General features: G+C 34.4%; 1 protein-coding gene and 1 long non-coding RNA gene across 4 annotated transcripts in view; one reads left to right on the top strand and one right to left on the bottom strand.

Annotated features, from left to right (window-relative positions):
• The window catches only part of LOC147835087 (uncharacterized), a 33,810-nt gene extending 31,998 nt beyond the window's left edge, over positions 1-1,812 (bottom strand). Inside the window, exon 1 of the long non-coding RNA XR_015501276.1 lies at positions 1,697-1,812. This is a non-coding gene — a long non-coding RNA (uncharacterized LOC147835087). The remainder of the gene's footprint in view (positions 1-1,696) is intronic.
• On the top strand, positions 630-9,178 carry si:ch211-222e20.7. 3 transcript variants are annotated; one of them, XM_087270913.1, is made up of 6 exons: positions 630-1,064; positions 1,310-1,639; positions 1,718-1,969; positions 2,370-2,420; positions 4,728-4,817; positions 8,679-9,178. In XM_087270913.1, the coding sequence occupies exons 1-6, from the start codon at positions 1,001-1,003 to the stop codon at positions 8,810-8,812; spliced, it is 921 nt and encodes a 306-aa protein (XP_087127039.1). In that variant the 5' UTR covers positions 630-1,000; the 3' UTR covers positions 8,813-9,178. The 3 variants fall into 3 exon arrangements, with proteins under 3 accessions (XP_087127039.1, XP_087127040.1, XP_087127041.1); XM_087270914.1 differs by having other exon boundaries at positions 708-1,064; positions 4,761-4,817; XM_087270915.1 differs by lacking the exon at positions 2,370-2,420 and having other exon boundaries at positions 759-1,064.
• Positions 9,179-12,385: the final 3,207 nt, after the last annotated feature.

The following is a 12,385-nucleotide window of genomic DNA, read 5'->3' as shown; positions in this document are numbered from 1 at the left end:
TAATACGACAAATAGTTAAACTTGATAGTGTGGCAAAACCATGGTAAGTAATAATACTAAAATGTATTATATATCCATTTATTCCTATTTATATATCCACTTTTCAAGCCTTACAGCATAAACAGATACATCTGCATCAGGTTTACAAAACACTGAGGTAAGGTATAGTCATTTATTTTTAATTTTGGTGTCCATATTATAGAATATCTATTCATCAGTACATGATACGGAAATTATGAACCACTAATTGGCGCAAGATGAGAGAGTTGCAGAATATGGCTTTATGCATAAGTTAATAATATCTTGCTTGGGTAAATGATCTAAATATAATTGTGTCTAGCTCCATTTCATTTCTACTAAGCATGCTTTTCTTCTAATAAGCCTCGCTCATTTGCACACAACTAAACCTACACCACCTTCACATAATCACGGCCCACAATCTCAAAAGATCATGCTATAACTGTCACTGGAGCCCCCTCAAAACATTAAGTGCATGACTCTTCTGTCTGCACCAGTGGGAGGTTATTCAGAGTAGATTGTGAAATACTGTAGTCTCCCAGTGTGTTGTGTATGATTTTTACATGGAAAGCAGAACCTTTGAAAAAAGGAAAGAAAAAAAAACAGCCAACAGACACCAAGTTTTAGCCTTTCCATATATGAAAGCAACACGCTTTTGCTATCAGCCCTTTTTAATTTTCATTTCCTCTATGCCATCGAATGAACAACAACAAATGCAACCAGTGAACGGTGTCTTCACGGAACAATATGCTTTACTCACAGAAATGTCTGTAAACACAGTACTCTGTCAATGGTGCAAAACATTGATGGTGATTTGCAATTTAAGTGTGTACAAATTAAACAGTTTGACCAACGAAAGAGGTGTTCTTTAGTTTATCTTCTCTGGTGATCTAGATGGTGGGAGGGCACATGGACAGGAAATTCATCACTCAGAATGTGAGCGTACGTGTGCAGAAGAGTCACAGACGCTGAGCACATCAACATGGTTTTGAAACGGATTACAGACTATCTTTTTTTTTGGACTTTAATTCATCTACCAAATACAGGTAATATACTTTATTTTTTTGTGTTTACTGTGCTCTTTTAGTTAAAGCAAAGAAGCTGCATGTGATGTCATGATGTACATTACAAATAACAACTAATAATAAACAAAGGTCCCGGTGAGAGGCTTATTCATTTTATGTCTGGTTGGTTTTCTGTGATGTATTTTACAAAAAAGTGTGATGTATGTTTTGAATTGTCTGAAGGGAGCATTCTGGTGTTTGTAACATTGAAATTTGTCAATTCACAGATGCGGAGAAAGTTATCAAAGCAGTGCAAGGAGCCACTGTCCATCTGCCCTGCCATTTACCTCCTGTAGAGAGTCAACAAGTTACAGTAGAGTGGAGCATCAATACAACCAGTGGCAATTTTATTTGTTCATGGAGCATTGATATGTCCAACTCCCTTGTATCTCCCTTAAAATACTGCTTTCCTCATTTTACATTAACCAGTAAGCCTGTTACATTAGAGATCAAAAATGTTCAGCCTGGTGACTCTGGTAAATACAGCTGTAAAACAACAAGAGTAATTCCACCTCCGTCAGTGGACGAAAGCTCATCTCTGAATCTCCAAGTCGCAGGTGATTTTGCTGTTCATAAGTGATTCTGAACTGTCCGTTTGTTGACCATTATCTTACCTTGATGAATCTAATGTCCAGGTCTGTCCCTGAAGCCACTGAACAGCACTAATGACAGCTGTGTTCATCTGCTCTGCTCTCTGGACTCTGAGCTGGCCAACTTCACCTGGAGCCGAGGAGATCAGATCTTACCACATGTTTCCACATTTAATGCTGATAATAGTGAACTGCAGCTGTGCAAACCTGACTGGAGTGAAGGAGACACAATCACCTGTCACGTCAACTACTCAGGAACCCAAACCCAAAAAAGCATCAAATTCAACAGTTCAAAAGGTGAGTCAATTGAAGTTCATACACTGAATCACATTAGCCAGGATAAATGCAAATGCTTTATTTCTAAAATGCACTGCTTGACTAACATGCACTAAAAAAATTTTGGGTTGTTTTACACCAAATTTGGACAAATCTGACTGTTGGATTAAAATATTTAGTAGGGATAAAGTACATATAGGCAGGGGTTCTCACAGAATAAAGCCCAACATGCTTATCAGCAGTCGTGTGAGACTGAATAATTACGAATTGAATAAGAATAACGTTTATTATTATTAATAACGATTACGGCTCATATGATGATTTAAAGTGGTTCAGTTAAGTCAAAATTTAAGTTAAATGTGTTTACTGAGAGTTTACTTACAGCTGCGCACATTTTCATGTCAAGTTTGTTTTTTCATAGATCACAACCTTTGCATTGGAAGTGGCGTATGCACGTTTACAACCTCCTTATGTACGTATACCACTTTTATAATAAAGAACTCTTATAGCTTTCAGAATTTATAGCTAACTTTTTGATTAAACATAAAGCTTGCAAAAAGAAACATTTCTAACGTCTAAACGTCTCAGCAGCATAAATACAAATCATTGAAATATGCATATAAATTCTCAGTTTTGGTCAAGATCATTTTAAGTACCCGGATAAGCCTGTATTATAGGTTTCACAATGTTATCTAGGAAAAACATACCTTTGAATGTTTTGATTGACCAATCAGAATCAACTTTTACAGAGAGCGTGTAATAATCTGAAATAATTTAGAAATTATCATCATCTTGAATTGTACATACCTACTGTACAACCTGTAAATATATTCATCTATTGTAAATCTATTTTCATAGTTAATACAACCTGTATGTAATGTTAATAGTGCATCCATCTGTAAATATTACCCATAGTTTTTCTATAACTGCACTTTATAACTTATACATTTATTCTACACTTGTTGCTATTGCACTCCTGGTTAGACCTAAACTGCATTTCGTTGCCTTGTACATGAATAATGACAATAAAGTTCAATCTAATCTAAAAAACAAAACAAAAAAAACCTCAAAGTTGGATTTTGTCCATATTTGAGTAACATTTTGTTTGAACAGCAATTTAACACCATGGTTTTTAGATGTTAAGGCTAATCTGCGAATAGACTAATCTGCTAAAAGACTAATAAATCTCACTTACAAGTAACATTGTTTTATTTTTTATGTGTAAGCCTATTTACCTTCACATACATTATAGATCATTTTGAGGGATGTAAACAATGCCAATGTTCCTAAAACGTAGTTCCTGTTTTACATTTTTCATTTCCATAGCTTCCAAGATATTGATCATTAATGTTATGATAACTGTTTTAATGTTATGATTGAATTGCCTCTTGTTAAAGTTCTGAAACAGTTTGACAATAAGCAGGAAATGTTCATGGGCCAATGACATGACCACATTGATATGGTCTATTGATTTATTCATGTGTAGATTTTAATGTTACGCAGTTCTATCAAGGAAATGTATGGAAATATACATTAATAATACATAACCAGGGCTCGACGTTAACATTTTTGCTTACAGCCACTGTAGCTAGTAGTCTAAAGCCACAATATTTTTGTGTGCATTTGAAATGCTTAAATTTCACTTTTGCTTAACTTTAAGTCATTTTAATTGATTTAGGTAATTTACAACCCATCTGACCACCAAAATTATAACATGCGTAATGTACCAACTGGTATACAATAGTCAGCATTTCAAGTGGATCAAAACCTTTCATCAAAGTTGGCATAAACCCAAAACACTGTTCTTGTCCTATAGGACAACTCTGATGCACTTCAAATGCTGACTAATACATACACTACAGGTCATACAATTTAAATCGAATAACTTCTAATGAATACAATAATAGTGGAATCTGGGAAGATGCTTTAAAAATAAATATATTTAACTGTTAACTATCCATTTAACTATTTTAAAATGCTTTTTAACAGCAGTAGTAAACACTGTAGTGCTGTATACTAATCTCTGCACTAAAGTACATACACTGTAAAAAAAAATCCTGGTTGTCTTAAATTTTTAAGCTGAATCAAATTAACCTTATGAGTCCATTGCACCTATATTATGTTAAACTGACTCAAAACAGCTTGTGTAACTATTAAAATTAGCTTAGACACTGATTGACTTTTAAGTTAATGAGGTTAATTACCGATGAACAACTGTTCAATAAGTAACAATGGCCTAAAAACAAATGCTGTTATAACTAATTGATCATATACTTTTTTCAGTGTAGTAACCCAGGAAGCGTTTTTGTTTTTAAAAGATGTCTAATAGATGTCTATAAATAGTCGTCTTGGCTAAATTTGGGATGTCAGTAAAGATCTGACATCTAGGAATAGGCCAAAACTAGACTAGTCATCAAATAAACAGAAATGAATGACTACACATATAAAGTCTGTCCAATCTGTCTATTTGACGACTAGTCTAGTTTTGGGCTATTCTTAGATGTCGTACAGATGTCTATTAGACGTCTATTAAACACCAAATTGTTTGCTGGGAAACCTTTTTTAATCTGTAGGACCTGAATTAAAATTCCAAAAATAATATTCAACCTGCCTAATTGGCAAGTTAACAGAAAAGAAAGCAAATGCATAAATTTGACCTGAAATAGAATAAGTAGCACTAGTGATGGACTGTAGCTGTTTTCTTTTTATGTCAGGCATTCATCTAGTTCATTCTTCTGATGTATATGATATGACCTTTTCCTGTTTGTGACCATGACAGCTTCAATCTCTCTTGATCTGGTGATCTATGCAGGCTGTGGTGCCATGGGTCTCATCCTCTGCATCATTCTCCCTGTTGTTGTTTGCAAATGTGAGTCGATTTTTAACACTTCACAATTAACATTTAACACTTTATTTTAATGGACCATTTAAGTCATAGTAGACTGTCTATCTGTATATGTGTTGATATTGCCGCTTTAACAGACATTTAACTGACTATAAGAAACTTAGGCAAGTTCATTTCATCTACTAACCCCAATCCTAACAGTCTACTTATAATTTAATGAGAATTAGTTGGCATGTAGATGCAATGTAACCTTAATTCAACAAACTAACCATCAAAATAAAATGTGACCCACTTCACCTATTAATCCAGCTCTAATGACATCAAGATGTAAAACCACAGAATCCTCCTACAGGGGAAAAATATTGTAATAATAACTGTGACTTCCACAAAAATAGGATATTGCATGAAGTCTTACTTTATTCATATGTTGCACAATAATGCAAGTTAAGACATGGTTCAGCGGTTAAAAGAAAGAGGGCCAGAATTAAATGGAAATAATGACTGCCTCACCTCCACCCCCTCCCCCTGTTCAAACACCTTTCTCAAACACATCAACACCTTCCTTACGTCTATTTCTGTTGTCAGTCACCATGACGTGACAAATTAAGGAAGGCTTTTTAAAAATATGTTTCTGAATAATGTCTAAAATTAATAAAAGGGAATAAGCATGTCCTTTTGTAGCATAACAAAAATAGCTATCTGCTTAGCTGCTCTCCCGATCTAAAAAACAAATCATCATCTAAATCTGAATGAGGATGGTAAACCAGATCAAACCAGCTTACTTAAAAAAACAATTTTTAAGGAAGTGGCTAAGGCCAAGACACCACATTTTAAACAAAGCAAACAACCATATATGTTTTGTGTTGCTAAATGATCAGAATAAGCATACTTGAGGTTGTCGTGTTTATCATAGATCATCATAAAACAACGTAGGCTACATTATCCTTCATATTCTATATATATTTATATTGGTGAGTTTAGGACAAATTTACATTGTTTTTGAATGATCCATGTTAAACACAGCAACCTCAAACATCCTTAATTATACTGTTTAGCTTCTTAACAGCCTACAACAAGTATGGTTGTTTGCTTTGTTTAAAATGTGGTGTGGTTGTAAACTTGTAATTGCATTAATGTGAACCACCAGGTGGCGACAAATGCAAACGAATTTCCAGCAAGTGGAACAAACTAACATTCGCTAAAACGGTTTAGTACACGGTTTAAAAAGAAATCAATTATAATAGTCATTCATTAATAAAGATGATAATCATTTCACTGCAAGTACTTTTTTCGTGATGATTTATAAAGGTAACGCTTTAGTACATTTTTAACTAGGTTTGAGGTTGAATGTTGGCTGTTGATTAACCAGTCTCACCAAGAATTTGTGGATTTTTGTAGCCTAAAATTCATTCATTTTCTTTTCAGCTTAGTCCCTTTATTAATCAGAGGTCATCACAGCTGAATAAAGCCCCAACTTATCCAGCATATGTTTTTCGCAGCGAATGACCTTCCAGCCGCAACCCAGTACTGGGAAAGCAGCCTAAAATAAAAAAAGTTAAAAATAACATATTCTAAAGTATTTTGTTTAGATTTGCTGTGGAAATAAACATATAACATACACAAAAAGTATTTTTAATATTATCAAATTTTTATCATGTTAAATGTTATCATGTATAAAATGTTTTTTTTTTCTTGTTTCTATTTGTATTTTTGCAATTTTGTATTTTACATTTTAGTAAAATTGCAAAAACCTATGTTCTTAACAACAGGGCAGGATGACACCAACAACTATTTTTCCTTTTCACTAATGACATTTCATTCTCACGGCAATTCAAACCTTTTTGATTTAGTAGCTAATTTGTAAGAAATCATACAATCTCATTCATACAGTTTTGTAAGATTTGCTCATCCCCCAATGGTGGTGGGGTTGGATGCTATGCCTCGTTTTAAAAATCTTATATTTTCATTCGACTGCCACTAAACTGACAAAACGTAATGGGGTTTCGCGAGACAAGGAGGTCACTTGGTGATTTTCAAAAGTCAAATGTTATTAAACTGTTAGAACTACCATATTTTAACCATAATCCACAGAAGTAAAAATATAAGTTAATAGTTACATAAACAACAGCATGCAAATGTAAAGCCATCAGCCTTTCATTTCTTTTTTCATGGGATCGGTGTGTTTATGTTAGATTAAAAACACTGCAATTGCATCAGATCAATTGTTTTTATAGCACCAGATTAAACTTTCTGGCAGCTTTGGGGCAATGAAATACATTAAAAATAAATACAGACCACAACATTAAAACTAAAAACTAAACCAAGAATAGACTATTGCTGAAAACATTGTGTCCACCAGTCTTTTTAGGTGAGGTTAATATTGAATTGAACAAATAAATAAATAACTATAAAAATTATATGGTTGTTTAGCCTGATCTCTCGAGAAAACATAAGTATTTTACCTTTTGCCAGTTTAGTGGCTAATTCGTACGAATTCGTACGAGTTCAGTCGTACGAAATTGTACGATTTTAAAAAGGAGGCGTGGCACCTAACCCCACCCCTAAACCCAACCGTCATTGGGGGATAAGCAAATCGTATTAAATTATACGAATTAGATTGTACGAATTCATAAGAATTAGCCACTAAATCAAAAGATATGCTGTGAGATTGTGTTGCCAGACTGTTTTTTGTGTTTATAGAGGCATATTGTTGTGTGCACTACATTTACATATTTATATTTTACACCTCTGAGGAATTTGAGGGTCGCGAGTCACTGACATTGTTATTTTGGGGGTTGCGGGCTGAAAAATGTTGGAACCCCTGCTTTACACAACACCAAATAAATAGCACAAAACAAGTTAATTGAGTACTTACTATTCATATCTCAATTGTCTCACACATCTACATATAGATCACCCAAAAATGAGATAATATTGCATGTAAAATGTTGAATGTTGAACTTTTGTTTAAAATCCATATCACATTGTTATTTGCACTCACACTGCTAGTTAATTAAACTATATTGTTTCTGTTGAGTTATTACTTTATTTCATCTTTTCTGATGTGGTCAATTTTCTTGACAGCTTATTTTGCTTGGTGTTGTACTTGTGATGCATAGTATTTGGGTTTGAATCCGCTGTGGCACAGTTCTACAAAAGAGATAAAAGCAATGTAAAATCAAGGCAAAACTATGGGGTCACAAGTCTTTTATGTTTGCTTTTTGAAAACACTATTGGTTGGGTTGGGGTCAGTAGTTGACTGGGTGGTCTGTACAACAAGTCCTGCCTTTTTGTGAACATGTAGCTGAAACATAAAACAAAATATGCTTACTCCCTATGCCATTTATTTCAAAGTTGATATTTAGCCACACCATATTGGTGTTTCTTAACATTTTTTTATGAAGTGAGTTGTTAGCCCAACGCTCAACCCCAAACTGAAGGACCAGGACATACACACATAGACTATACAAACATTTTAGCTTACCCAGTTCACAAATACCACATGTCTTTGGACTGTGGGGGAAATCGGAGCACCCAGAGGAAACCCACACGAACATGGGAAGAACATGCGAACTCTACACAGAAATGCCAACTGACCCAGCCGGGGCTCGAACCAGTAACCTTCTTGCTGTGAGGTGACAGCACTACCCACATTTAATGAAATGTTCCCAGAGCAATGCATTTTGCACTTTGCAAAAATGTAGGATGAAGCATGGATTTCCAATGAGCCTGGGTTAACTAACCAATAAATTAGCTTATATAAATATGCTAAATTACTCTGAAATAGTTATCTGTGAAAATGAACCAATAAGTTTCTGTTTAATGTTCAGTAGAATATTTTAAATTCACTGTCTAATTGTGTGTTTTTTTTGTTTGTTTGTGCAGGCCGAAAGCGAGATGAAAGTGGATCTTTAGTCTTCAGCAACAAAGTTTACGAGAACTTCAGTTTCGCCATGTCTCGTCAGAATGTACAGTCCAATAATAAACCACAAACAGAAGAATGTATCTATGAGAACTAACATCAGCTGCGTTCATAACCTATGCTTGAAGCCGGATGGGTTAGAAGGCCTTTGTGAAGTAGGCTACAGGGTGTTATGTGGTTTTGCTAAAATGTAAAGCTCTGTATTTTTAAAAATGTCTTTGTTTACTGAAAAAAACTGTAAGCAAGCACTTTTATCAATAAAGTAACGGTGTTCTCATTGTATTTACTATTTACTGTTGTGTGGTGGTTTATATGATAATTATTGAACAGGCCTTCATATCTGTGGGTCTTAGATGAAATGCTGGGGCATTATCAAAATCTCTCCCTGCACTTTTAGTGACTTTTATTTGTACTAGTTATATTGTAATTTTAATATCCTCTAAATAAATTATATATCATAAAATTTTCTGTGTCCTCTTTACTTTCAAACAAAACAAGTGTGAATAAATAATCACAGAATTATACACCAGCTCGCAAAATCTTACCACACAATATTCTCTGGTAAAGTTGAAATGAAAAGCACAAAAATCCACTTACAGTTCAAGCATTATGTTCTTTTATAATGTACATACTGTATTCTAAACTTTGTTTTAGTACATTCATTCATTCATTTTCTTTTTTTAGGCTTAGTCCCTTTATTAATCTGCGGTCGCCACAGCGGAATGAACCGTCAACTTATCCAGCATTTTGTTTTATGCAGCGGATGACCTTTCAGCTGCAACTCATCTTCAGGAAACATCCACACACACACACACACACTCACACACTATGGACAATTTAGTCTACCCAATTCACATGTCTTTGGACTGTGGGGAAAACCAGAGCACCCGGAGGAAACCCATGCGAACACAGGGAGAACATGCAAACTCCACACAGAAACGCTAACTGACCCAGTCGTGGCACAAACCAGCGATCCTTCTTGCTGCGAGGCAACAGCACTACCTACTGCGCCACTGCGTTGCCTGTTTTTAGTACATACACTGTAAAAACACGATGAACACGATGTAGCTGTTTTTGTTGCCTGTGCCTTTAATGCTATTTCTCCTCGTCCACCGTTCCAACCAGCATATCAAGAGTGTACCTCATTCTCCACCTCAGCTGCATCACATAACAAGACGGTGACAGACATGAAGGAAGCAGATCTCACGTAACGTTTGTAAGAAATACTACAGTAAGAACTTTACCAATGATTATTTGATGTATTTGTTATGAATTTGCAATGATGAGACACAAACTATGTCCTTACATAGTTCATGCACACACAGAAATTTTTGCACGGCAAATGTGATCGGATACACGTTAAAATCCACTGCTGTACAGACATCTGGTTTGTTAATGTACAAAATGTACCTCATTTAATGTCCACAAACTGGGATTAAAGCGTTTTCTTTTATAATTGTTTTGACGTGGCTTTGGTGATGAAGATGGTAAAATCGCTGTAATTTATTACAAAAATGCACAGTTTTAAAAACGTGTAAAACTCATTCTTGATCACATTTGAGGATGATTGATGATCACAAAAATAGCTGAACAGGTCTTTTAATCCCAGTTGCTTTGAGCAGGTCCTGTCTTGTTAATATGATTATAAGCATTACTACTGCTGTCAATCAGGCTATTTTCATGGCAAGAATATTTCAATATTAAAAAAAAAAAACAATCAAGAACAACAAACAAATGAATACACAAATTAAATAAGATTTTTTTGTGTTTCATACATAATAAGAATTCTAAAAAAAATTCTGGTGTCACTTTACTAAAAATTTCCTTAAGAGAGTTCATTTCATAAAAAAAAAAAGTCTTCTCGATTCATTAAAAGCAGAACAGTCAAATAAAATTTGTTCTACAGTAAGGGGAGTTTTGCAGCACAAACATTGAGTGGGGTCTTCATCTTTAAGTAAAAAGGCGTGAGTTAATCTTGGATGTCCAATACGACATCTGTTAAAAATCACTTGATCAAATTGAGTCTTAAAATGTCTTAAATTCTGTGAGATTTCAGGTTGTATTTCATGTTATTTATTATTTTCCAATGCATCTCACTCCTCTGGCCACTTATTTAAAATGTAAATGTTGATTAAAAAGGTCTCATCTCTGATGGAGGAATTTGGCATTTGTTAAAAACTTGCTTCAAAGCATCTTCAGCTCGCTCATTTCCTGAAAGCCCAACATGTCCTGGAATCCCAGAGCCAGACGTGGAGACCAAAGAGCAACCAGACTGGGAACCAGGACAGTCCAACACTAGGAAAAAGACACAGACACTAGAGATCATAAGGAACAGGGAAAGGTGAGTAACTTTGATTGAAGTATCACTCAAAATATATATATATATATATATATATATATATATATATATATATATATATATATATATATATATATTTGATATTCAAACTAATTATTTAAAATGAGCTGAAACAACACTATTCTAAAGATTTCATTGGGACAACTTAATTTTTTTATGTTCTATCCTCATAAATTTGTTAAAAATGTTAAGTTAATGTAATTAATTTGTGTTGGGACAACATAAATAATTAGTGTGGAACTCTGCATTTTTTTTTTTACAGTGTAGACACTGACCGTACAAAGAGTACAGTCCTTCGTTGTTGCAGCGAGGCTGGACACTGAGTGCTGAGTGATACGTGCTTATATGGTGCTAGGGTAATGGTTGATGATGACGTGCAGGTGCGGGACTAATCAGAATTCAGGTAAATGTGATTGGGAGGATTGTGAGAGATGAGAACCAGGCCTGACTATGACGGGTATGATTGTTGAACTGACTTAAAAATGCAAGTTGACATAGTCAGGAAGTTTGCATGACATTTTAATCGAAATATATACAGCATTACTAAACCTGGAAAAACAGATGTACAATTCTATGGGATAACATTTCATATAAGAATTTAAATAAATGAAATAGCTAAATTAGAAATAGCTTTAAATCTTAATGAAAAAATAGAGATTTCCCTTGGTAAAATATTAAGTGCACTAAAAAGCCACATTAAACACTGACAAAATATATTCATCTTATTCATCATGTACAAGTCAGCAACCCAGAGAAACTAAAAGAATTCATAAGTGGAAACACAGCTCTGAAAAATACTTAGCAAAAAAAATCACAACATGGAACCTGATAGTGGAGGTTTGCGTGTGGATGGACAAATGTATCGTCTGTCTGTGATTACCTGTGATGATTTCAGTGCATATACCTAACTAAGGAGATTGGAATATGCTCATAAATTATGCTTGGTTGCCAGAGAGACACATTACACTGTTTGCATCTGTACATTATGGCAATATATAATCTCCAATTAATAATATACTTAAATTAAAGAAATGTAAGAAGTTTTATGAGGCGAGGCTAACTAGCTGACAATGTAGCTTTCAAGTACACGTTTCAAGATAACAGCAACATAACTTAATACACACATTTATTTTAGAAAACCCTCAAAAACATTTGAACACGTTCATTGTAGATTCTTATTTAAGGCTTAAAACATATCAGATTCTGCAGCTGAATTGATAGACAGAGAATGGAGCACACTCAAAAAGTGTGTATGTGCGTGTTAATGCCTAAATCATGGTTTTCCACTTTATGATTAATGCACGTCTCTAT

The sequence above is a fragment of the Danio rerio genome, chromosome 10, assembly GCF_052040795.2.
Source record: "Danio rerio strain M-AB ecotype USA chromosome 10, GRCz13ab, whole genome shotgun sequence".
In the NCBI taxonomy this organism is placed as follows: domain Eukaryota; kingdom Metazoa; phylum Chordata; class Actinopteri; order Cypriniformes; family Danionidae; genus Danio; species Danio rerio.
The sequence above is the reverse complement of the archived record's forward strand: the minus strand, read 5'-3'. Positions and strand labels throughout refer to the sequence as shown.